This window comes from Carcharhinus amblyrhynchos, chromosome 7 (assembly GCF_965287045.1).
Source record: "Carcharhinus amblyrhynchos chromosome 7, sCarAmb.v2.hapA, whole genome shotgun sequence".
NCBI lineage: Eukaryota > Metazoa > Chordata > Chondrichthyes > Carcharhiniformes > Carcharhinidae > Carcharhinus > Carcharhinus amblyrhynchos.
The window spans coordinates 6,682,058-6,709,916 of NC_137330.1; the positions used below are offsets into that span (position 1 = coordinate 6,682,058).

Consider the following 27,859-nt stretch of genomic DNA (forward strand, 5'->3'; position numbering starts at 1 on the left):
CTGTTTCCTGATAGAGCAATTTAAGCCTGATCCTGTCTTGGCACTTGCTAATTTCGTTACTGGGAAAAGATCACATCATTCTCTTTGAATGTTGAATGCTGCTGTTGCTAGGCAGGTTTTATCTGTTGTCATATCCTGTCATTCTTTGTTATTCCCCTTTCTGTGTATGTAGTGATGCAATTATTGCCAAAGGTACCTTTGCTCCATCTCTTACATTCCATGTCTGTACTTGATGACTTTGTCATGAGGTTATATTTTTTATAAAGAGCTTGGAACTACTTATGAGAATTTACATCCACATTTTTTGCTGCACTGTGACAATGTATCAATCCATCAGCCACATAGAAAGTTTAAGAAATGTGCTCAATGAAGCTCCAGCATTTTATGTTTAAAAGTATGATTATTTCAAACTTTGAGGAACAAGAAGAATAACATGGTCACAGCATCTGTGAGTAAGCTAAAGATTTTAAACAGATTTAATGTTGAATCAGATTGAGAAAAATACTTGAATTAGTTAGAGAAAATCTAAGTGAATTGTATGAAAATGAAATGGCCATCACCACTACAATGAATGTCCAACTTACAGCCCATAATGAATTGAGAAGCTGGTGATGTTATGGAGGAAAGTATCAGCTATATCCTTTTGTTGGTAGGAGAGAAAATGTTAAAATTGTTTACTAGCTGGGAGATGAGTGAGGATGATGACAAAAACCCAGCCAAATCTTTGGAAAATTGAGCACATCTCCAGCCAAAGCCAAATCACTGGATCCATCAATATAAATTTTAAAGCCTGAGCAAGAAGCAGATGGGCCTATTGACAATTTATTAACAAGACTGAAAAACACAGCCAGAAAATATAAATTAAAAAAAAATGAAAAGTTCATCAGCTCATTTTAAGCAATGAACATCCTGACATACAAAAAGATCTGATTGGAAAGGGCGAACTCACAATATCACAGCTTGTAAGTACTATTAGAGCACACAAAGCCACAAGCAGAAAGATAAAGATGCTTAGCACATGAGCTGCTTGCCTTCAGTTAAGAGAAATTGCAGCAGGTTGACGTAGGGAATTAGCAAAAAACAATTCACATTAGAAAAAAATATGCAGGAGCTGTGGAACCGTACAAATTCCTTTAATTGGTTGCAACAGGCCCCAGAGAAAAGGAATTCATTCAACTATTCAGATGTGAACGGTTTAACATGATATCTGATCACGTGTGATTGTAAGTTCTTGTTATCTACAAAGGCAGTTCTCGTCCACGACACCATTGTATCATATAAGAACATAAGAAATAGGAGCAGGAGGAGGCCATCTAGCCCTTCGAGCCTGCCCCGCCATTCAATAAGATCATGGCTGATCTGTCGCTGCTCGGTTCCACTTTCCCGCCCTCTCCCCATAACCCTTAATCCCCTCTCTTATCAAAAACCCATCAACCCGCGTCTTAAAAATATTTAGCGAGGCAGCCTCCACCACTTCAATGGGCAGAGAATTCCAGAGATTCACCACCCTTTGAGTGAAGAAGTTCCTCCTCAACTCCGTTCTAAACTGCCCCCCTTTTATCTTGAGGCTGTGCCCCCTAGTCCTACTGTCTTTTTTGAGCGGGAAGAGTCTTTTCACCTCTATCCTATCCATCCCATTCATCATCTTATACGTCTCAATGAGATCTCCCCTCATTCTTCTAAACTCTAACGAGTACAAGCCCAGTTTATTCAGCCTCTCCTCATAGCTCAACCCCCCTCAACTCCGGTATCAGCCTAGTAAACCTCCTCTGCACTCCCTCCAAGGCCAAAATATCTTTGCGCAGGTGCGGCGCCCAAAACTGCGCACAGTACTCCAGCTGTGGCCTCACCAATGCCCTATACAGCTGCAGCAAGACCTCCCTACTTTTATATTCAATCCCCCTCGCTATGAAGGCCAGCATCCCATTCGCTTTCCTGACACCTGCTGCACCTGCAAGCTGGGTTTTTGCGACTCGTGCACAAGGACCCCGAGGTCCCTCTGCACCGTCGCCTGCTGCAGTTTTTCGCCCCGTAAGTAATAGTCCTTCCTACCATTCTTCCTACCAAAGTGGACCACCTCGCACTTGCCAACATTAAATTCCATTTGCCATTTCCTGGCCCATTTGCCCAGCCTATCTAGATCCTTCTGCAGACTCTCCACACCCTCCGCACAATTTGCCGTTCCACCAATCTTGGTGTCATCAGCAAATTTCGACACCCTACACTCGGTTCCCTCCTCCAGATCCTCTATATAAATGGTAAAAAGCTGAGGCCCCAGCACCGACCCCTGGGGCACTCCACTAGTCACCATCCGCCAATCTGAATAGCACCCATTGACCCCCACTCTCTGCCTCCTATTTGACAACCAATCCTCTATCCACGCTAACACCCTACCCCCAACTCCATGTCCCTCGACCTTCTGCAATAACCTCTTGTGAGGTACTTTGTCAAACGTCTTCTGAAAATCTAGAAAGTCCACATCCACCGGCTCTCCTCTATCCACCGCCCTAGACACATCCTCATAGAACTCCAGTAAATTTGTCAGACACGACTTCCCTTTAATGAAACCGTGCTGCGTCTGCTCTATCAAGCAATTCTCTTCAAGATGCCTCGCAATTTCCTCCTTAATGACAGATTCTAACATTACTAACTGAAGTTCATTATTGGCTCATTTTTCTACACTACAACTGTGATTACATTTCAAAAATACTTCATTGGTTGGAAAGCACTTGGATGTCCTGAGCTCGCAAAAGATTTTATGTAAATGCAAATTTGTTCCCTTTGTATCCCTCAATGATCTCTAGCTTGCTAATCTCTGCTTTAAATGTCCCAGCCATATATTTTTATCCTTTTATATTCTAGCAGTCAAGCCCTTCATTATAGAAGTACTATGTCCTCAACTTTCTTGGACAGTGTCATCTATTGGGTGAGGCAGAAGGAGGAATCTCCAGCTATGCTAGCTGTACTAACCTGCATGCAGTGGAATACAAACAGTGGCATGGACCAGTTCGGCTGAATGATCTGTTTACGTTATAGACTTTTTTTTCTGTTGACGTTTTGTTCCTATAAATCTTTGTTTTGTGCATGCTAAGGTATGGTACCGGCTCCACCCGCCCTGCACCCCACACCATGGATACTTTCTGACTTCAAGCTCTCGTTTCAACCTATGAAGCTTAAGCCAGAAGAAACAGTGATGTTTCATGGCATTTGAAATAATCGTGTTACCATTGCATTTTTCATGGCAACATGACGTTTTCAAGTACAACAGATCTCTGAAATAGCAGGTTGAAAAACAAATCCCACAGTGCAAATTATTTGTTTCAAATAACACGATGGCAATGTTTGAGAATAGTGTTAAATGACAGTACTGAAGTGATTTGGTTTGTTTCAAGTTCTCTACCCAATACAGCAGCAGGATGTGAGGAGAAATGTGTACTCCATTTGAAGGAGGAATTGTACACGGATGTATCATTATTGGGGAAAAAAAATCACATTTCTTGTTGCATGATCACAGAAAATGTGGTTGTCTGCCAATTTGACAAGAATTCTTTTTGGCACACTCCTCTAAACCTGTTTAATTCTTGAAAGTCATTGTGATATATGGCCTTGTATTTTCTCAAACAATTAATGATGCCCCTTGGGCATTTTAAGGTGCAACAGGTTTCACCTGATCCAAGTGGAGGAAGGTAAGTTGGGGATTTCCCCCCAGGAGTCATTATTAGGACCACTAGACTTGGGTGTGCAGGACACAATTTCAAAATCTGCAGATGGAACAATTTTAAACTATTGTGAATTGTGAGGACAATTACAGAGATTTCTACATGGCACAGACAGGCTGATGAATGGATGGAAATGTGACAGATGAAATTTAATGCAATGATTGTGAAGAGATAAATTTTGAAAGGAAGAATAAGGAAAGGCATAAAATAAAGTGGTGCAGCAGCCGAGGAGCCTGGGTATATATGTGCACAAATTGGTGAGGGTGGCAGGGCTGATAAAGTATTTAATAGAATATACTGGATCCTGAACTTTATAAATAGAAGCATAAAGTAGAAAAACATGAGAATTTTGGTGCACCTTAATAAACAGTGGTTTGGCCTCAATTGAAATGTTATGTCTAATTCTGAGCACCACATTTTTAGGAAGGTTGCAAAGTCTTTAAAGAGCTGCAGAAGATATTTCTGAGAATGGTGCCAGAGCTAAAAGACTTCAGTTACACAGGTTGGTAAAGCTGGATTGTTTTCCTTGAGAGAAGATAAGGTTGAGATGATATTTGCTGGGTGGAAGGATTGAAAACCTGAAGGCACTGATCTAAAGTAATTAGGAAAAGAGCCAGAGGAGATGTAAGGAAAATCTTTTTTTATGCAGTAAGTGGTCAGGAAATGGAACACACTTCCTGAGTCTGTAATGGAGGCAGTTCAATCATAGTTTTCAAGTAAGAATTGGATAATTAGCGGAGGAAAAATGGTTTGCAGAGCTATAGGGGCAAGGGTATGGGAGTGGGATAGCTGAGTAACTCTTATGGAGAGGTGGCGGGGACATGACGAGCCAAATGGCTTCCTTCTGTGCAGTAGCCATTCAGTGATAACATATGCTGTGTCAGTTGAAGTTGCTTAGTAGTTAGCACATTTTATAATTTTCTCAGAACTGGCAACAGTTCAGTCAAAGCTGGATGAATTGGCCAGATATTGGAGTTTGTGTAGAATGGGGCTCATTCAGCACAGCAGCTTCTTAAGACTTTTTTTTGACTCATTCAACAGCACAAAGGAATGTATAATGAAACGCCTGGGTCTGTGTTTCATGAAAGATTCCTGTCACAGTGGCAAACTGCAGAGCTATTATTGGTTCAAGGCTGAGAAAGATTATGCATTTAGCTGCTGTCTGTGTGTACTGAGGTATATTAATGCATCCTATGGCCTGGCTGTAAAGTAAATTGCTTTTGAGCAATATGTACACAGATTCTATGGACTTCTGCGTAACTGACAAGTGCTAATAGGCCAGGTCACTTTTTTTAAATTGAGTTATGTGGTTTAAGTTGCTTTTTTAAAAAACAGTTAGTATCATTGCTACAAAGCATAATTAAACAGGCAGGAAATTGGCTTCCTTTCTTTCTTCTCTATGCTTTTACTCTGCTTTGATCCGTCGTGGATGGAGGAGATTTTGGGGGTGGCGCGTAATTCCTAATGATACCTGCCTCCCCAATTCAATTATAGCAAAATTCAGTTATTTTTATAGAGTGTATGTTGAACAAGAAAGTGGGTTTTTCTCGAGTCGTAGAAAATGAAAATTTCAAAGCATAAGCGAAAGTGATAATGGCACATTTGTGCTCGAACTCTGAAAGAAGAATAAACAAACTGCAGATTCTTGCTCTGGAGAAAAATGGAAGTTTTTTTTTATAAAAACACTGCTGGACGAGGCAATGGAACACTTATCATTTTGGGTACAATGGGTCAATATCAGGCATAGCAGAGACAGATGCAAAGTAAAGATCCCTGAATTCGCCCTCCGCAACCTACCTTAGAGAAAACATCTGCTTAAGTAGGCATGCAATATTGTTTTCTCATCATGTGGTCTTTATTACCACTTAATTCTGAATTGAGAAATATTCATATGATAGGCTGACACCTACTAGGAAGAGTAATGGGGCCAACCCAAACTCACATTAGACTCTTGGAGCCATCAGAGAAGACTGTCATCTGATTGTTCTGGGCTTAATTAAACCACAGATCATAGAAGTGAAATGCAACAGCCTTTCCATCCTATCGTTCAAGAACTATAGGTAAATTAGCTTCTGAAGAATTGTTTTAATCAGAGATGTAGGCAGGATTTTTGGGCCTTGCTTGCCACGACACTGGAAAATTCTGCTCAAAGTCAACAGACCTTTTCATAATCTGCCTCTCACCCACTCTGATTCCCATGATGGGCAGGATAGTAATTTTCATCCTGTAGACTCCAATGCAGAAGAGGGGAAGAGCGTTCCCTTAAACATGGGAGATGATGAATAGGATGAAATTGTTTAGGGAGATTTTTGTTGACAAATTCATGATGCGAATGAGAAGTTTTTTTTGTGTGCAGGAGTCATACTCAAAATACATTTTTTGATGTTTGACACCAATGATGAAGACATGAATCCATTTTTTGAGTTCTGTTCTTTGAAACCATCATTTTAATGTGCTCTTATTGCTATTTAGGAAATTACTATGAAGTAGGGTCTATTTACAATCATCAAGATTGCTGTGGTTAGATTTGGGATCGGAAATGAAGAGTTTCAAGAATGAGAAAGAAAGCTTCCCCAAGCAAAATGAAATTTAATGCACTTTGATTATAGGTGTAAGACGATGGTCTGACATGTCACATGCTTGCCTGATAGCATTTTCTTATTGTAGCTGAGGGGCTAAAATATATCTAGATGAACTCAGAATGAAATAATAAAGGTGTTTTTCATAGGGGATGTTTCGGGCTTAAAAATAAGATTCTGCTGTGCACCATTTCTGCAGGCTTTGCTACAAAGATATTGTGGTACAGCTGGAATTACTGAGCCATGTGATGTGGTTTGTTGGTATCTATGTCCCATTTGATTACTGTACACAGCAGGAAACTTGAAAAGCAAGATTTGTTAAATTGGACAGTGGATTTTCTTCTACAAGCAGTTTTTCACTGAGTTTAACTTGATCTGTACAGCAACAATGACCAGGACATTGGAAGAACATCTTGAGGGATTCCTCCCTTTCTCTCTCTCGCTCTAACTCTTTTCCCCCATCCTTCCCCACCCATACTTCCTTTCTCTACCTTTCAGACATGCAAAAGCCAAAGATTCTTGTCTAATTGCAAACCTGGGTCTATTTGCTCAATGATCAGCCAGCGAAAGAGAGTGTGCTAAAGGGCTCGAGTAAAATGTATTTGTTCTGCCTCTCCTGCACCCCCCTCCCCTGCAAAAATCATCTTTGTTCACATCTTGAAATGGGGCAATAGCTGGGCAAAAATTGGAAAATGAAGTCCTGCCACTGAATGGGAAAGATCCATCTCTATGGATTTTTGGGTGGAGCTGATTTAGAGACATTGATCCTGCAAGCTGAAGTGTTGTGGTTAACACCCCAACGTTATTTTCATTTCAATCCACATTTCATGCATAACATGCTGACAAGTTATGGACAGTACAAGTTAAGAGGTTGCCACTTCTCACATTCCTTAAAGGGGTAGTAGGTTATAGTTAGGCAATATCGGAAGCAATGTCTACATTTTTGCCATGGTCACTCGTGTTTGAACAATGAAAAACTTCCATTATTTAACATCTTTGCTATTTTGGGGCTACAGAAATTTTCCCACTGCTCCATTTGTCTTCTGATGCATCCAGACCTCCCACATGACCATGATGGTTGGCTGCTCTGCAAGATAGCCCACTCTTCCACACAGCCAGCCAACTGTGAGCAGCACAATTGTGTCTGCCAGCTAACTTCCTCATTAATGTAAATGAGGCTGGACCATGAAATTGATTAGATTTTTTCACAGATGTCATTAGATAAGTGGAATGAATAATGCCCACCCAATACATAATGCACATGAGAATTGTTCTTGGAGTATTTGTTTCTAGTTTAGTGCAATGGGTCTTATCAAAAACAGATAAAATGTGCCATACTAATGGTGGCATGATTTGCTGTTGAGCACACAGCGATATCTTTATTTTTGGCTGAATTGAACACTGAATCACTTGCACTAATATAGCATCCAATAATGTTTGTTTGGCAATCTAGTTGTGCAAGGCACCTTAGGAATGAGCGACCATAATATGATAGAACTCTCCATTAAGATGGAGATTGAGGTACTTGATTCTGAGATTGGGTCCTGAATCTAAATAAAAGAAACTACAATAGCATAGGGTGGAAGTTGGCAATGATAGATTAGGGAACTTTGCTTAAAGGAATGATGTTGGATAGACAATGGAAAGCAATCAAAGAGTGCATAAGTGAACAGCAACAATTGTTCATTCCTGTCTGGTGCAAAAATAAAACTGGGAAGATAGCCAAACTTTGGCTTACAAGGGAAATTAGAGATAGAATTAGATCCAAAGAAGAGGCACACAAGTTGGCCAGAAAAAGCGGCAGGCTGAGGTTAGAATTCTGCAATATATGATAAAGGGATTGAGTACCCTAGTAAGCTTGCAGATATCAGTATGTGAAGAGAAAAAGATCGAAAAAAACAAATGGTCTTGCAGAAGCAGGGAAATCAATGATGGGGAACAAAGGAATGCCTACTCCTGCTCCTATTTTCTATTTTTCTATGTTTCTGATACAAGTTTTAAATTGTTAATACCAGAGTGAGGGTTCAGACTGCCTCAACTACTGATAAATGCAAATATTCTGCAAGTGTTTGTTTAAAGTTGGCTACAAAGATCTAATGTGCTCAGTTGTTTACTAAGACTTTTAATAAATTGAATGGCTTATTTAGCAAGTTTAAATATTTGTCATAAATATTTTTCAATCAAATAGTAATATTGCAGTTGGTATAGAGATGACACAACAGAAATAAATGCCAAATTTTACTGTTTTTTCAGCAAATTACTGCTTGATGTCTTTATTATTGTCACTGAGATTTGGCCATTCATGATTTATCTATTTTATATATTTGAACTACTAATGAAAATTTAAGACTAATATGTTTTCATTTTACTGTCAATGAATTGTAGTCTGTTTTAGTGTTTTAATTCAGTTTCTAACATTCTGTGAAATGCTAGTTAATTTTCTTAGTTTAAATTCTTGAATAGATTTCAGTACACAACAGTCATACTAATTCCAGCTTTATTTACTTGTTTTTCCTTCTGTAGACCCTTAACCAAAACCCAGCTCTGAAACCTATTGAAGTATCTGCTGTGTAGACTATCTTTGCTTTGAGCTGTTGGCCCACCAAAGGTACTGATGACAATGAGTGACGTGCAGTGTGAAGAACTGAGCACAGACTTGAGAGGGACACAGGATGTAAAGCTCTGACTGCAAGTTTTATCGATCCATCTAGCTGCTGTTCAAATAATTTGGATCTGAAGATGATGCACTGAATTCTATTCTTTTTAAATCAAACTACTGCAGCCATTAAAGCCAGCTTTCTTTTGTAAATGGAATTCATTCCAACCTGGATATGTTGCTAACACTTAAAAAGAATTGACCATAATGTAATGAAATGGAGCTGGTCATCTTTAATTAAGAATGGTTTATGTTTTATGAATGGATATGAGTGACAAAAAGCTAGTACACGAAGAACAACCTCATTCCAGTGGTGCTTCAGGATTCTCCACAGAAACTGCTAGAAGTATGCAGTCTGATGATTTTTTTGCTAGAAAATACAAAGTCATTAATGGTAACATGGGACCTCCCATTCCCTCTGGCACACCTTGCAAATCTGACAACAGCAGTCAGGTTAATGGAACACCTGCCATGCCAAAGATGGGGGTGAGGGCAAGAATCTCCGAATGGCCGCCAAAGAAAGAACTTCTAAAAGAGGGATCAATTAGTAACCTAATGACATGGGATAGCAGGTCAATAGCTAGTTATGATAGTGTATCCATGATGAGAGCTAGTCAAAATGGACAGAATGATCAAAGCATTGAAGGTCTTTCTGAGGAAAACCCAGATATTACTGAGGATTTGGATTTTGCAGATGCAAGATATGTTTTTGGAGACCTCTTCACCAGGTCCCCACAGAGGGGGCTTCACCCAATTAGGCAGAGGAGCAACAGTGATGTTACTATCAGTGATATAGACTCTGAAGATATTCTTGATCAGAATGCAGTAAATCCAAATACAGGTGCTGCTCTTCATCGTGAATATGGAAGCACTTCTTCAATTGACCGACAGGGAATATCTGGTGACAGTTTCTTTGCCATGCTTCGAGGATACAGAGGTGAAAGTGAAGACCAGAGAAGTCCTGGTCCACTTGGGCTTAGTGATCTGTTGCGCTGTGATTCTGGAATATCACCCAGTCTACAAGCAGCAACTCAGATTTCTCGAGCTGAATTTGTCAGAATATCTGGCTTTGATTATATGGATAGCCCACTATTTTTTTGCAAAGATAGAGACAAGTCATTCAGACGGAGGTTGAAACCTGAAATGATAGAGGCATCTCTTTTTAGGAAATTGAGAACTGCAAGAAGTGAACACGAGGCTTTAAAGTTCTCGTTTGAGCAGGAAGAGAACAGACTGGAGAAAAGCAACCAACTATGGATGTGTCATAAATGTTTTGCACACTATGATGTGCAGAGCATTTTGTTTAATGTGAATGAAGCAATGGCAAACAGGGCTACTGTAGGACAAAGAAAAAACACAACCACTGGTGCTTCTGCAGCTTCACAGCATCCAATCCCAGGAGGCTATTCAGCAAATTGTGAGTCTCCAACAGGCAGCAAAGAGGAACTAAATTCAAAGGAAAGCTTGGACTCTGATGAGGGAGATGGGAAAAGCAATAACTTGACCTTGGCATGCCCGTATTTCAGGAATGAGATTGGAGGGGAAGGGGAGAGACGCATTGCACTTTCCAGGGCTAACTCCTGTTCATTTACCTGCAGTGAAAGTTGCTCCTTTGAGTCCTCACTAAGCTCTCATTGCACTAATGCAGGTGTGTCAGTATTAGAGGTACCACGAGAGAACCAAGCAATCCATCGAGAGAAAGTGAAGCGATATATCATAGAGCACATTGACCTTGGAGCATACTATTATCGCAAATACTTCTATGGTAAAGGTAAGTGGGTTTTAAGTTTTGTCCTCCAGTTTTACATTAGTTAATATTTTGGTGACTGAAAATTCACATCCTGCATCTGTGACTGTTTGTTCCAATCTTTACTATTCTTGTCTAGGCTCTAATGCCTTCCACTCTTTGTCTTTCTGACTTCGAGATCCTATCTTGTTACTCTGAATCTATCGCTCTGTATGTTTATCGTCCATGCTCTCTGCTTCTCTTTGAGTATGTGTTTGAATGTTTATTTTCCTGTCTTGAATGCACATCTTCAAAGAGCAGAATCTTAAAATCAGAGCCAGTTATTCAGGAGTAAAATCAGGAAGCAATTTTTTACACCCAAGCTATTGGAAATCTTAAGCTTTTTCACCCTTTCAAAAGATTGTGGATGCTGGGGGGCTATTTGGAGATTTCAACACTGAGAGGGATAGGTTTCTCTTGGGCAAGCTGATCAAGAAATATGGAGCAAAGATAGGTAAATGCATTGAGGTATAAATCAGCCATGACTCGACCTAAAAATGGAATGAATGATTAAGAATACAGTATCAGATTAAAAAATAGGTTTCCTTGCAAGAGGTAAAATAACCATGGTAATACCTAGGAATGAAAAGCTGATTAGAAAGTATTTCAGAGCTAATTGAAAGAGGAGTAGGGAGCCTGGTATAGAATTTTTCAAATGGGGTTAGAAATATCTGATAGAGCAGATTGCCATTGTAAAATCCACCTCATTTTCGACTTCTTGATTTAAGTAGAATGTACAATAAGCAGGCCATCTACTTCATTTGATTAAAGGTGGTGGAGGTAAGAATGAACATTTTTTGGTAAAAACATGTTGAGTGGTTCAATTAAAGATGGCAAAAATATTTTTTACTTCAGTTATGGTAAATTGGAGATTTTATATGGATGGGGTGTTATGCTAAGTAACCTTTGGAGGGATCTCTCTGTACACTTGATCAAGTGGTCAGGGTCTCAGAATACCTTGAAGAAACTTGCTTTATAAAACTCCTTTCACAACCACATGGCAGTCAGAAATGCCTTCCAGTCAATTAAATACTTTTAAAATGTAACCACTGGTAAAGTAGAAATTAGGCAAATTGCGCACAGCAAGATCCTGTAAACAATAAGATAATGATGAAGTAACTTGTTTAAATGATGCTCTTTGAGAGAAATATTGATCCAAGATACCAGAGAGAGCTCCCTGATCTTGCATTTGTGCCATAACTCCATCTGAGAAGGTAGATCACACCTTAGTTTAACATGTCATCCAAAAGATAGCCCCTCTGACAGTGAAATGTTCCCTCTGTACTGCAGTGAAAAAAATCAGCCAAAATGTGCTCAAGTCTGTGGAATGGGCTTCACATTCATAGCCTACTTTCTCAGGTGGCAATGCTACTACTGAGTCACAACTGACACACTTACTGGACACCTAGGGTCTTGGGGACATTGGTATATTGTTCTATAGTTGAGGTGGATGGAGTGGACATTACTTGGATTTTAAGCAGAGAGTCAGACCCAAGTCCTAAATCCCTATTGCAGTCATACCTGACTGCCTTCTCCAACACAGCTGCAATCCCTAATTACACATCACCCCATCAGCTGTGTTGCATTCTCGACCTGTCCATGCCTTTTAAGGTCAATTATAAACAATTTGTGAACTTAAACAGTTGTTTATTAATTTATTATATAAACAACATGAGGATGGCCTCAACCGGTATCTTGGTTTCATGTCACACTATCTGTAACCCCCGCGACTTGCCTGGGCTTGCAAAATCTCACTAACTGTCCTGGCTGGAGATGATTCACACCTCTTTAACCTGTGCTTAACCCTCTCTCCACGCACATTGTCTGCACCCATAAAGACTTGATTACCTGTTAAGACTTGCATTCCAACCATAATTTTGTAATTGAGTTTGTGTCTATATATACTCTGTCTATGAAACAAATTCTGCTTTCTCCTGGTGAAGATACGATGCTCCGAAAGCTCGTGCTAGCAAATAAACCTGCTGGACTTTAACTTGGTGTTGTGAGACTACTTACTATGCCTATCCCAGGTCCAACACTGGCAACTCCACATCATTACATAATCAAAAATTGGCGTTCAAAAATTATTGTAAAAATGCCATTTTAAAACGTTGTTTCAGAATTGATGCATTTTTTTCAGAAAGCAGTGAAGGATGTGATTGATTTTTCAATAAATTGAGATGGAAAGATTGCCAGTTTTCCCATTATAAATTTTCATGTAGGATTTTTTTCACTTGTGACATGTTGACCTTTATGGTGTTGAAAAATAAAAATGTGACAACAGTACATGAAGCAAATGTACAGAAAGTTTTAACGTGTTTAATCTATAGAGGTAGCTTTGTGATATGAAGGTACATCTGTGTGCTGAATATGGATGGTTCAGAGGGGAAGTGGGAAAAAATTAAGAGCAACAAAGATTATGTGATGGCTAACATAAAAAGGAATTGAGAAGGTCCCCTTGAAAGGGGATGGTGAGTTGCTGCCTTAAAACAGCGAAGTCCTTTGATGCAGGCACTGCCACAATGTTGTTAGAAAATAAATACAAGAATTTTGACTCTGACAGTAAAGGAACGCCTGATGTAGTCAAGATGGTGTGGCCTGGAGGAAAACTTGCAGATAGCGGTGTTCCCATGCTACAGTTCTCTTGTCCTTCTAAGTAATCGAGGAACTGTGCTTGGAAGGTGCTGTAGAGGGAGTCATGGAAGTTACTTTTGTAGATGATGCACATTGTTGTAAGGAATTGAGTGCTCGTGGTAGAGGATGAGAAGCTGATTAAGAGCTACGGTGTCTTGGATGCTGATCACCTGGAATATTGTTGGAGCTGCACTTATCTAAGGTAAGTGGGAAGTACTTTGTTACCCTCTGGACTTGTGCCTTGTAAATGGTAGACAGATTTTGGTCAGGAAGTGAGTTACTCGCTGATCTTTTGTCACGGTATTAGATGGCTGGTCCAGTTAGTTGTAGTCAGTTGTAACCCCAGGATGGTGAAGGTGGGAATTCATCTATGGTTGGATTCTGTATGGTTGGTGATTGCCATTGTCTGGCACGTGTGGCTTTAATACGTCTTTACATGCATCAGCCCAAGCCTGAATGTTGTCCAGATCTTACTGTGTGAAACACAGACGTTTCAGTATATAACAGTATATAATGGGTGCTTCAGTTTGTAACGTAAAGGAGTGCAACAACAGTAAGGACCTAGGAGTTTATGTGCACGAATCACTGGATACGGATACATGTGGCAATAAATCAAATTAAAGTCAATCCTAGCTTCTCCAATCTAGTCACATATCTGTAGTTCCTTATCCTTCGAACCATTCTCATAAATTTTCCTGCACACACACTCATGCCTCCTTATCATTTTTAAAGTGTGGTGCCCAGAATAGGACACTCCACTTTGATTTATTATTGCCACATGTATCGATATGCAGTGAAAAGTATTGTTTCTTGCATGCTATGTTGACAAAGCATACCATACTTAGAGAACGAAAGGAGAGAATGCAGAATGCAGTGTTACAGTCATAGCTAGAGTGTAGGGAAAGATCAGCTTAATACGAGGTAGATCTATTCAAAAGTCTGATGTCAGCAGAGGAGAAGCTTTGAGTTAGTTGGTACATGTCCTCAGACTTTTGTATCTTTTTCCTGATGGAAGAAGGTGGATGAGAGCAGGCCTGGGATGCACAGGGTCCTTGATTATGCTGGCTGCTTTTCCGAGGCAGCCAGAAGGATATATAGAGTCGATGGATGGGAGGCTGGTTTGCATGATGGACTGGCCTTCGTTCACGAGCCTTCGTTTCTTTGCGGTCTTGGACAGAGCAGGAGCCGTACCAAGCTGTGGTACAACCAGAAAGAATGCTTCCTATGGTGCATCTTTAAAAGTTGATGAGAATCGTAGCAGACATGCCAAATTTCCTTAACCTCCTGAAAAAGTAGGGGCATTGGTGGGCTATCTTAACTGTAGCATTGTTGTAGAGGGACCAGGATGGGTTGTTGGTGATCTGATCACCAAGAAACTTGAAGCTCTTGACCATTTCCACTTTGTCTCCATTGATGTAGACATGGGCATTCCTCCACTATGCTTCCTGAAGTCGATGACTATCTCCTTCATTTTTTTGACATTGAAGGAGAGATTATTGTCATTGCACCAGATCATCTCCCTCTTTCCTGTACTCAGTCTCATCATTTGTTTGAGATTCAACCCATAATGGTGGTGTCATCAGCAAACATGAAAGTTGGGTTGGAGGGGAATTTGGCCACATACTCATAGGTTCAGGTCAGAAACTCAAGTGTTTTATGGAGCCTGCCTGGATTCTAAGTTTTGCCTTTTGATATGTTTTACTTCAGGTATGATTCAAATGACCCACCAAGTAACTTTTGTCAAACAAAGTTTATTTCAGAATATAGTTAACATATTTCATAAGAAAATTAGCAAAACCTTTTACCAATTACAAACGAGAAACAGAATAACCATTATAATGTATAACCCTTAAAAAACATAACTAATGTGTTCCAATCAAACCAATAGACAAAAGACCATTTTCACGGGTTTAACACGACAAAGACGGATGCTCATGTAATGCTGGACTTGGGACCTTTGGTTGAAGTCTGCAGTTCTCTGGATAGGCTCAGAACAGTTTGAAGTCAGAACATCTTCCCAAAACACCAGGGATTTGAGACAAACCACCACCAGCTGATTTTTTTTTCCCCCTTCAGAAAGGCAAGACTTTGCTTTCAAATGACCAACAGAACTTCCAAAACCAGGGAGAGAGAGAGAGACTTCTTTTCAGCTTGATGTTCCTTCTAAAACTAAAACTCAAACCTGCAGCTAAACTGAAAATGAAATAAAACTCCTATCACTTGACCTGGCAACTAGTTTTTCTTCTAAAAATGCAGTCATAAACATCCCAGTGAAAATAAACAAGCCCCCATTTAAACAGCAATAAATAGATTCTCGTAGGCAGCCCAGCAACGATGAGAGAAGCAAACTGAAAAGATTTGTTTACAACTGCAGTGTACATGATTTTAAAAAAAAACTCCTTAAAGCTACACTAACATCACAGCATATAGTAAGGAGCTGAGGACACAGCCTTATGGGGACACTGGTGTCGAGGATGATCGTGGAGGAGGTGCTGTTGTTGCCTATCTTTGCTAATTGAAGTCTGTGGGTTAGGAAATCTAGGATCCAGTTGCAGTGAGCCCCAGGCCACGTAGTTTGGAGGTGACTTTTGTCGGAATAATGATGTTTAAGGCTGAGCTAACATATGTGTCTTTGTTATCTAAGTGTTCCAGGGTTGAGTGTAGGGCCAGGGAGATTTTATTTATTTATTTTTATTAGCGTCACAAGTTGGCTTACATTAACACTGCAGTGAAGTTAATGTGACAATCTCCTAGTTGCCACATGCTTGCCTGTTTGGATACACAAAGGAAAATTTTTCATGGCCAGTGCACCTAACCAGCACATCTTTTGGGCTGTGGGATAGTGTCTGCTGTGGTCCTGTTATATATAAAGTAGTTTTGAATATAAAAGTAGGGAGGTCTTGCTGCAGCTGTATAGGGCATTGGTGAGGCCGCAGCTGGAGTACTGTGTGCAGTTTTGGGCGCCGCACCTGCGCAAAGATATTTTGGCCTTGGAGGGAGTGCAGAGGAGGTTTACTAGGCTGATACCGGAGTTGAGGGGGTTGAGCTATGAGGAGAGGCTGAATAAACTAGGCTTGTACTCGTTAGAGTTTAGAAGAATGAGGGGAGATCTCATTGAGACGTATAAGATGATGAATGGGATGGATAGGATAGAGGTGAAAAGACTCTTCCCGCTCAAAAAAGACAGTAGGACTAGGGGGCACAGCCTCAAGATAAAGGGGGGGGGTGGTTTAGAACGGAGTTGAGGAGGAACTTCTTCACTCAAAGGGTGGTGAATCTCTGGAATTCTCTGCCCGTTGAGGTGGTGGAGGCTGCCTCGCTAAATATTTTTAAGACGCGGGTTGATGGGTTTTTGATAAGAGAGGGGATTAAGGGTTATGGGGAGAGGGCGGGAAAGTGGAACTGAGCCACGACAGATCAGCCATGATCTTATTGAATGGCGGGGCAGGCTCGAAGGGCTAGATGGCCTACTCCTGCTCCTATTTCTTATGTTCTTATGTTCTTATGGCAATAGGCGAACTGTAGCAATCTGGAAGGCCAGAATTGATTCATGCTATGACTAACTTTTCTTAGCACTTCATAATGGTGGCACAGTGGTTAGCACTGCTGCCTCACAGCGCCAGAAAACTGGGTTCAATTCCTGGCTTGGGTCACTGTCTATGTGGAGTTCGCACATTCTCTCCGGCTTTGCATGGAATTCCTCTGGGTGCTTTGGTTTATTCTTATAGTCCGAAAGATGTGTTGGTTAGGTGCATTGGCTATGCTAAATTTTCCCTTAGTGTACCAAACAGGTGCCAGAGTGTGGCAACTGGAGGATTTTCACAGTAACTTCATTGCAGTGCAATCCATTGTAGGCTTACTTGTGACACTAATAAATAGACTTTAAACTAATGATGGATGTCAGAGCCACCAGAGAAAGTCATTAAGGCATGCTGCCTAACTTTTCTTTGGTACTGGGATGATGGTTGCCTTCTTGCAGCAGATAGGGACCTCAGATTGGTGTAATGAGAGGCTGAAGATGTTTGGGAATACCATAGGTCTGCGCAGGATCTGAGTGCTCGTCGGGGTACCCCATCCGGGCCTGTCACTTTCCATGAGTTTTCTTTCGAGAAGGCTGTTCTGACGTCTGTGATGGTTTGTTCGCTCTTAAGCTTGGCCTGGTTGAAGTTGCCTGTCATGTTGAACAAGGCCTCAGGATATTTCAAAGGCTTTTTGAAAGATGTATATTTTGTCCAGTGTGGTCTTCATGTTCACATTGGGTGGAATGTAAACTGCAGTCAGAATAACAAAGGTGAGCTCTTGCAGAAGATAGTCGAAGGCACAATTTTAGCATCAGTTATTCTAGGTCCAGGAAGTAGAAGGTGACCAGTGTTATGTTATGCACCAAGAGGTATTGATTAGAAGGCAGGCCCTCCCTCCCCTAGCCTTGCCTGAGGCTGCTGTACGGTCTATTCGGTGGATTGAGAAATGTTGTGGTTGTAGGGTACAGTCCAGTGAAGCAACAGTGAGCCGTATCTTCATGAAACAGAGTACACAGTAATCTCTCAGCCCCCTTTGAAAAGTGGGTCTTGCTTTAAGTTCATAGCTTGTTTTCCAAAGATTGCTCTCCTTGAGGAGGAGATTGGGATGAGATTTGACAGAGCTGTCTAAAATCATGAGGGGTCTAGTCAGAGTAAATGGATACTCTGAAAAGCATCAGAAAAGGTCTGATGTTTCGAATCCAGATGACCCTTTGTCAAACCTTTTTGACTAAGGTCATCTGGACTCGAAACATCAGCTCTTTCTTCTCCTTACAGATGCTGCCAAACCTGCTGAGATTTTCCAGCATTTTCTCTTTTGGTTTCAGATTCCAGCATCTGCAGTTATTTGCTTTTATTTAGCATTACCAAGGGGTTAGGGATGGGGAGGGGGATTTGCTCTTGCAACAAGTTGGTATGGATGTGACAGCCTGAATAGTTTCTGCTGCAAACATTCTCTGATTCTAGATGAAGTGTCATAAAATCCTACAGTGCAGAAGGAGCCATTCAGCCCATCAAGTCTGCATTGACTCTTCAAAAGAGCATCTTACCAGGCCCTATTCCTGTGATCCCACCAGTCTCCCTAACTAGCACATCTTGAAACACTAAGGGACAATTTAACATGGCCAATCCATCTAACATGCACATCCTTGGACTGCGGGAGGAAACTGGAGCATCTGGAGGAAACCCATGCAGATACGGGGAGACTCCACACATACAATGACTCAAGCTGGTAATCACACCTGGGTCCCTGGTACTGTGAGGCAGCAGTGCTAATCACTGTGCCACCCTAATGAAATACAATGGAGTGCATAAAATATGATATTGTATAAGAATTAAGTGTTTTTAGGCTTGGTTAAACTAAGATTAATCCAAGATATGATTGGGTAGTAATCTTCATCAAAATGAACAGTTACAAATTTCAACATTGACCTTAAAAAGAAACTGCAAAATAACCTGAAAGCTTTTATGCTGTAATTTGTGCAAGAAATTCTTGATTCCTTTAGCATTATTATTAAAATCCCATACCAAATAGCTTCAAAGACTGGGTAATTGAAATGAAAGACTCAGTAATGAAATGAAAAGTATTTTCTGCTAGTTATGGGTCCTGAACTTATTTTAAACGTCTCAATCCATATTTGACAAATGCCTGTTGCATAGAGCCACAATTCACTGTTAATTGGGTAATTTAACTCACATATTGTATCCCTTCATAAACTTGAATGTTATATCAGTTCTACCTCTGCATTTTATGCTTTTAAACTGCTGAGTAACAGTCATCTTTCCCATTCCTTTGTTTGGAATTGTGTAGTGTGTGAAGACTGGGCTTCAGTCTGAACATCCTGGAGCAGAACTGCACTGGGATTTATGTTTAGGTTCCGAGATAAAACAAGTGCAACTTGGGCACCTTTGAGACTTCAGCCTAAGTGCAATGATAGTTGATGCAGCTGATAACACGCAGGTGAAGTATTGCATCGCAAGAGTGTATTCTAATAGAGCCTTGTGACCTTGGTACAGTTGGCACAAGGCAACTGTGTTACATTCATAACACCAGTTTGTTTGTCAGTGTTTGTACTGGTTGTTTCATGGCCCTTTCAAATTGTTTGCTTTCATCTCCTGAAGCAACAAGATATGAGGTTGATAGCTACTTTCTGACCTGGAAGTAGTACTCAGCTGTGTCATTATGGTTATGTATTATAAGCATAAGCATTAGCATAATGCAGAAGCATTATCCAGATATTTTTAAACCTGCTCTTTTAGAATTTGTAGGTGTTCATTGATGGATAGAAAGAAAGATTATCTTGTTACTACTGCATCTTCTGAACTTCAAGTAGCAATTTAAAATAAACTGAAAGCTTTTTTCACCAATAGCTCATTAGAATGGGGTCCAAGAAATATAAGGTATGTGTATTTAAGAGTAATGAATTTCACTTTTCAGTGACACTGATCATTTGTGCAGTAAATAGCTCAGCATTCCTGTTTTTTCTTAACGTGCTATATTCAGTAACTGAGCAATGCCACAGGTAATTTGTTTGTAATATGATTAAGACGGTACGTCCAGCATACTATTGCATCAGTCATACTTCAACAATGAGACTTACTGCTGTTTGGCTCATGTGCAATATTTTTCATTTTGACAAAATCACAAATGACCTAAACCAATACGAACCAAAACCTAAATGCAAATAAAGCCAATATTTATAGCATGAACCTTAAGTATGCTTCCCTCCATATCAGTATCACCAAATATCTGGCCATTATCATATCGCTGCTTGTGGGAGCATGCTTTGCATAAACTGGATGCTGCATTTCTTGCATTACAAATATTTACTCACCTGTTCTGTGGTTAACAATCCCTGACTTCAAAAAAGAGATAAATTTCCTAATGATCAATGGGTGACTGAAGGACAACATCTCAAGTTTTAGGAATTCTACTGTAACAAACTAAAATCAACATTTACTAATCATTTACCAAATTAAAGAAAAGATACTTCCCCATTCACTAATTGAGTGGGTAAAAATTTGACACTATAATGTGGGAAAATATGAGCATGTACATTTTGACAGGAAGAAAAGCAATGCATTATTTGAAAGGAGAGAGACTGGATAACTCTGTGGTAGAAGGATCTGCATGTCCTGTTATGTGAATCACAGCTTATTAACAGGTATGCAAATGATTAGTGAGATAAATGGAAAATTGTTGTTTATTGCAAGGGGAATGGGATATAAAGGAGGGAAATTTTGCTACAGTTATATGGAGGTTGCAGAGAACATATCTGGAGTGCAAAGTACAGATTTGGTCTCCATTTTTGAAAAAAAACAATTCCAAGAAGGGTCACTTGACTGATGAAGAGTCATCATGAGGAAAGGTTGGACAGGTTAAGCTTATATCTACTGGAGTCTAGAGGAATGACAAATGATCTTATTAAAACATGATCCTGAGGGGACTTGACAGGGTGAATGCTGAAAGGATGTTTACTCTTTGGGAGAGACTGGAACAAGGGACACAATTTAAAAGATGGAGGAAAAGGTTCAAGGTGGAGGAATTTTTTTTCCTTTTGAGGGTTGCTAGCCTGTGGAATTCTCTGCCCAGTGAGCAGTGGAGATAAGGCCAATAAATATTTTTAAGGCTGAGTTAGATTAATTAGCAAGGGAGTCAAAATGACACAAAGGTGTAGACAGGAATTGAGACCGCAATGAGATCAGTCATAATCTTATGAAATAGTGCAGTAGGCTCAAGGGACCAAATGGCCTACTCCTAATTTTTTATGTTTGTATTTTCACATAACTAAAACAACCAAATATTTTTTCACAGTTTCATTTTATATCATACTTGCAGTAGAAATGTAACCGAGAATATAAAAGCCTCCCCCGGCTTTACAGCAGGGTTCCTTTTCCCTGCCAAACCAAGGCAGGCCTTCCACTGTCCTTTGAAAATTATTTCACTCAGTCCTCTGAGTATTTCCTACCATTTTCCAGCACCAAGGCCCATTGTGGCAACTCATTTTTCCTTCAATCCCCAAAAGTCAGACTGTTTGAACAGAGAACCAGTTCTCACTAGCATCCTAGTTGGTGACTGAGATAAAGAACATTATTTTCCTTTGTTATTCACAGTCAAAGCAGTTTCTCCCCCTCCATGTCTCTGTGCCTGTGTGCATTTTTGTCCAGAGAAACAGTTGTGTAACTTGTCACTTGATTTTCAATAGGTTTTGATTACAGATCACGTGGATCTGTTTCCCAGGCAGAATTTCCCCATTCAGAATATTGTTTTTCCTCAAGTTAAATGACTCATTTTAAAACATAACCCTCTTTTGTACTTCCATGTTCATGAAGTTGTGAAAGGTGCTCTATAAATGCAAGTTTTTTTTGTAATCTCAATTAAGGGAACTTACTTCTCACAAGTCCTGATCCTATACGGACATTCAGTCAATCTTTATTGTGTCCTTCTTGCACTCATTAAACAGTGATGGAAAATAAGCTGTATTTTGTTTTTAACTGCAAACTTTTTTTCATACTATGCTTATGCATACAATTAAATATCTCTGTAGAATACAAGTAAAAAGCTAACTTGCATAGTTTATGGGGTTTTTTATAGTGGAAGGTAAAATAAACAACTTGAAGTGTAACTTATTTTTTTTCGCCCTAACTAAATATATGTGCAAATGAGGGTCAAACCTGAACTGCTTTTCAAATGCTGTAGAAGTATGGAACCATACATTTTCATAGTTTTCACTAGTTTCAGCTAAGAATTGCCATGAAATGCTGAAATAGAACGTCTTATTCCTCTCAAAAAGATAGGTTATCACCATCTAAAGATTTGCAAATCTGATTTCTTCAATTTACACTGGAGCTGCGCGTTTTTAGATTTTGGAGTTTATGACTGAGCATTGTTCTTGTTCTTCCTTCATCTTCCCTGAGGTCTGATTTTCATCACAGTGGGGAGTGACAATTGGTGGCACCTGGCTTGTATGAATGTTTGCAATCACTGTTTAGGATGTGTTACTGTTAGTGTGATTTTGTTCGCAGTAAACGGTAGCAGCTGGTTTCATCCAGAAGGGCGTTTCCAAGGATATTGTAATGCATGTGGCAGAAATTTCCCCACCCCCAACCTCACCCCATCACTTCTGGCAGCTTGCACACGTGGATGAAACAGACTGAAGAACAGCAGTGGCAGTCTTACTGACACAAGAATAGTGCTTTAAAAATGAATGTCATTTATTAGGTAAATTTATACTGGTTTGATTGACAAAAAGGCCAAAAGAGCATGTATGTTGACCGGTAACCTTTGAAAAGTGGAAGGAACATAGCATAGAAATGCACCGCAGTTTTCAATAGGAGTTTGGAAGAAGGCATTGAAACTGCATCAATGAATTAAACATTATAGCAAGAAAATGCTATTTGTATATTGAAAAAAAACACCAGCTTCTGGGAAGAAGTTCTCACGTAGAATCCTAATGGCTCACAGAGATAGGAACAAAGCATTAATCTGATGCAGAATTCTATATCATTAAAATCCATAAACTTGTATTGTGGTCTTTGGTTCAGGCTCATCTTAATTGCAACATATTACTTGGCAGCCACAAGTTCTTGCAGAACAAAAGTGTAATACAGCATTTGGATAATGTTTGTTCAATTATGCAAATAAATGCTGCAATAAATTCACTTATTTTTAATCAGAATACAAATCATTTAATGCTTAATATTTTAAAAGATGAATTTTGAGGGGTTTTGTTGCTCATTATCAAGTTAAGAAATGGAGGAGAAAAAGGGAAGCAGAATGAAATGTCACTCTCGCTGTCAACTGTTAATAGATTTCATTATTTTTACTTCTGTTATTTTGGGTTATAATGATTAACACTGCAGCCTCACTGCTCCAGGGACCCAGGTTGAGTTCCCAATTTGGGTCGCAGTCTGTGTAGAGTCTGAGCCTTCTCCCCGTGTCTGTGTGGGTTTCCTCCAGGTGCTCCAGTTTCCTCCCGCAATCTGAAAGATGTGCTGGTTAGGTGCATTGACCATGCTAAGTTCTCCCTGACTGTACTTGAACAAGTGCCAGAGTGTGCTGAAGAGGGCATTTTCACAGTAGCTTCATTGCAATGTTAATGTAAGCCTTCTTGTGGCTAATAAATAAACTTTAATTTAGACAAGCACAAGAAAAATATAGTTTGCAAATTCAGTGCAGTTCCAGACACAGATAACCAGAAAGTTCGTATTTTAATGTGTTGCAGCAAGTGAGTTTGACCTACCTGCATGTTGCTCATTGATTAGATATCTGCTTCTGTTTTATTGATTAAAATGGCAGCTACAGAATGATTGATTAAGTTCATTTATTAGTGTCACAAGTAGGCTTATATTAACACTGCAATGTAGTTACTGTGAAAGTCCCCTAGTCACCACACTCTGGTGCCTGTTCAGAGGGAGGATTTAGCCCGGACAATCCACCTAACTAGCAAATCTTTTGGACTCTGGGAGGAAACAGGAGCACCTGGAGGAAACCCATGCTGACATGGGGAGAACATGCAGACTCTGCACAGGCAGTGACCCAAGCCAAGAATTGAATATGGGTCCCTGGTACTGTGAGGCAGCAGTGATAACCATTGTGCTGCCCCAGGTTAATAGAAGTAACAACAATCTCAGTGATGGTTTAGGATTTGGAACATCTTGGTACCAGAACACTCAGATTTTTGTTTCACTCTGGTGTACTTCACAAGCAGTTTATTAATTTTCTGCCTTTCTCTCTCTTGACAGAACTGACACTAATTGAGGTATGATTTCACAGGCACTGACTTTACTTCATTACCTTGCCTAAGTGCTCAGTCTTTTAATTCTGAATGTAGTATTCTGTGCAGCTCTGTAAAGTAAATTAGTTTATAGCTTTAGTACTGAAACAATAACCTAAATGCTATACAAAGCCATATCCAAATCTGGGAACCACAAAAATAAATGTAGAAGCTGATTAGTCCTATGCTACAACTACATAATTTGATTACTGCTAACGAGCCCAACTCAGCTACAATTTATCACACACACCTGATTGCTTAGAAATTCAGGTCAAAATGTTACAAAAATGTTTTATACTTCTTTCTCTGGTTGGAAAAGTCTTTGGGCCAGAATATCTTATTGCCATGCTGAGCTTACTCTAAAGATTTGAAATCATTACAGGAAAAAAAAACTTGTGTACTTGAATCTTGGTAAACATTGTTGGTTATAGATGTCCTAACGGATTAAAAATATTCCTCCCCCCACCTCCAATTTCTGCTTCTTGCTAAGTCTCACAGTGGGCCGAAGGGCCTCCTTCTGCGCTGTATGACTGTGATGCTACTGCATGAGTATGGTTCCATGGTTGCTCTCTGATAGATCACCTTAAATTGTTCTTCATGGGTGAAGATTGATGAGTACTTGCATGCTATTCAAGGTGGAGCATAGCAACCTCATCTGATCCTGTCCTTTCAGCACTTACACCTGCAAATTCCTGTAGGGGCTTCCAACAGCAATCAGATCTGTAAATCTAGGTTTTTCCCTTGTGTAACCCAGGGCTGATGAATTCAATTACACAATCCCTTTGCCCTTCCAGCTGGGTCAACTGAGATGTCAAGGACCGGAAGTTGTATCATATAGATTCATTTTGGTGGTAGGTGTCACTACAATGCATGAATTGCTTGTTAGCACTACCTAGTGGTAGCAATTGATTGCTGCCTGAGTTCATGACTGAGCGGAATGGCATTTTCATTTATGTTTAGTTTTTAATCACTGAGTTATACTGAATTTTTTATCCAATACTGAATTTTTTTTTACAGGAGAGCAAAAGGAAGGATCATTAGGGCCAACAAATCTGTTTTTTCAACAATCAACTTTACTTCTCCTCATTTGCCTCAATTAAATTTCCATTCAGAAATAAATGTAATTCTCTCCAAATGGTGAGAATGTGGAGCAAACTGTCACAGGAATGATAGAGACAAATCACGTGTGCAATTAAGGGGAAGCTGGATACATGCATGAGGGCGAAAGAAATAGAAAAATGTGTGAATAGAGTGAGATGAAGATGGGTAGAAGGAGGCTTATGTGGAGCAATTACACAGCATACATCATTTAGGCTAGATGGCCTGGTTTTGTGTTGTACGTTTTCTGTAATTCATTTATACTCTTTATTGGCATTGCTTGGCAAGTGATGGTGTCTGTCAGCTTTCAGTAGGCCATGGACAACATCCAAGCATGGGATGACATATGGCAGGTGACATTTGCAATAGTGACCGCACCAAATCAAAGAAAGCTCAGACTTCTTTCTGAATATCTGAATGTCTAAGACTCCACTATCATCATTGTGGGGGTGGTAAATGGTTTGCATGTGGTAGTGGTGGGGTGAGGTTATGGGGTCACCATTTTCCAGAAGCTAAAGTAAATCAACAAGAGCAACGCGCTCTACAAGAGCAGAGCAGCAGCGGTGAGTACTGTGCAAAAGGTTGCTCTTCTCCTCATCCTTCATTGCTGCATTGTCATCGACCTGGTCATTATGTCAACTCATTCTAATTCATCTGGAAATCTAAGTCAGATGACAATTAAGTAACTGAGTTAAAAAGCCACTGCCAACAATACTGGAAGGTTCTCCACATGCTGCTGGACTTCATAGTTTGTGTTGAGCCTCATAATTCTCTATCCTCTGTTCCCATAATGTTGATATTTTGAGGATAGCCAATGAATATGGGTTGTTTGCCTTGTAAACCCCACTTACCTAGTGGTTGTGATGGTCCGTATCCTTCAGTTTGTGCCTGTTTCCCAGGAGCAACCTTAATAGTGGTCACCAGTCCTGGTGATGCTATTGGCTTTCTGATTGGGCTGACAGCTTTTGGTCATGGGCTGCTTATCTTAATTGGACGGCAGCCATTTAATTGCTGCCTCCTGCAAAATGTGACTCCAAGTCCTGCCTCCAGTCAAAATGGAGCCATCCTGCTTCTGGCTTTAGCAGCAGGATCCCTGCTGCTTCAGAAAAATCCCAGCCATAATTATCCTGTTTTTCAGAATTATCTCAAGATTTCTCTAAGCTTCTCTCACCCATGAACTCCACTTCCTGTTCCCTTGACCCAATTCTCACAAAACAGCTGACCACTTTTCAAGGTCTCCATGATAGGTGACATTGTAAATGTTCTCTTTCCTTATGTCCTGTCCCCATCCCATTCAAATGCACCATCATCATCCCCCCCCCCCACTGCAAAAATCTAGTCTAGCTCTCTTGATGTGCTGTCCCATTTTCAACCGAAGTTCTTTCAGGTCTTGTCACTTTGAGTTGGTTTCCTTCCTTCCCGATCTTTCTATTTTAAGTATCTGTACTCGGACATCTATCCCATCCACATCATTGAAATGAACCTAATCAAACTCCTAATTTCTTGCCTCACTTCTGGCAATTGTATTGCTGCTGAGGCCTCAAACTCCCTGAATTCCATTGCTGCTCCACTTTTTTCCCCCTTTTAAAACTCTGCCAAAAATCCACTTTTTCAAGCAAACTTATAGGGTGGGATTTTTGAGACAATCCACCACATGTTTTGTGACAGTAGAGGTGGCCTGCTTCAGGCCAAGGGCAGGATCTTCAGCTCTTGCCATGTCAATGCAGTTTGAAACCTGCACTGGGATATGCTATTGGCAGGACCAGAAGATCTCTCAGGTGTCAACAGCCAGAAAATTCTGGCCAAGGTCACCTTTTGTCATATCTCCTCCTTTAGCTTGGTATATATTGCTTGCACCTTTTGAAGGTCTTTTGGACAAGCCATTAAACTGACGTTCCAACTAAAAGAACCCATAACAGTACACTGAAGAAGAGCAGGGATGTTAAGCACAGTATTATGCCCAATACTTTTCCTTCAGATAACATCACAAAACTGATTATTTGGTCATCATCATATTGTTACTGTTCATGGGAATTCACTGTGTGGAAATTGGCTGCCTACATTACAGCAATAACTACACTTCAAAAGTACTTAATTTGCCGTAAAACGCTTTGAGATGTCTGGTGGTTTTGCAAAGCACGATACAAATACAAGTCTTATTCCCTTTATGAATATAGCAACCTTATGGGTGGCCTGTTGCATATGGGTTGATGAGTATCAGTTGCATTATTTAGTTTAAACTGAATGCAATGCATTCTCATTAATTTTATAGGGTGAATATGTACCATGTTCATGTGAGCGTTGTTCAGAAGTATTGGTCTGGAAAATGAAGAATGTGTTGGATTCTTTTTAAGCTTATAGTTATTGATCAAATTGAGGGTACATTTCCTAAACATTATTGTAAATATCTTTGTCTCTGTTCTGTGTACATAATATAATTGAGGGTACATAATACAGTAATATAACACTTCAAGACAATATAATTAATGAAATGTATCTGCTAATGGATTTCCTGTGTCTTTGAAGCAGATCAATTGCTATCATCATTACTAATGAGATGACCACTCATAATGCCTGCTAAAATTACATCAT

At 40.0% G+C, this 27,859-nt stretch overlaps 1 protein-coding gene across 1 annotated transcript in view; it reads left to right on the forward strand.

The window, feature by feature from the left end:
* LOC145345345 (signal-induced proliferation-associated 1-like protein 2) overlaps nucleotides 1-27,859 on the forward strand; it is a 505,672-nt gene that overhangs the window by 160,440 nt on the left and 317,373 nt on the right. The window contains exon 3 of the mRNA XM_080193160.1: nucleotides 8,822-10,725. Within this exon, the coding sequence (XP_080049286.1) occupies nucleotides 9,216-10,725 (1,510 nt within the window). The 5' untranslated portion in view covers nucleotides 8,822-9,215. The remainder of the gene's footprint in view (nucleotides 1-8,821; nucleotides 10,726-27,859) is intronic.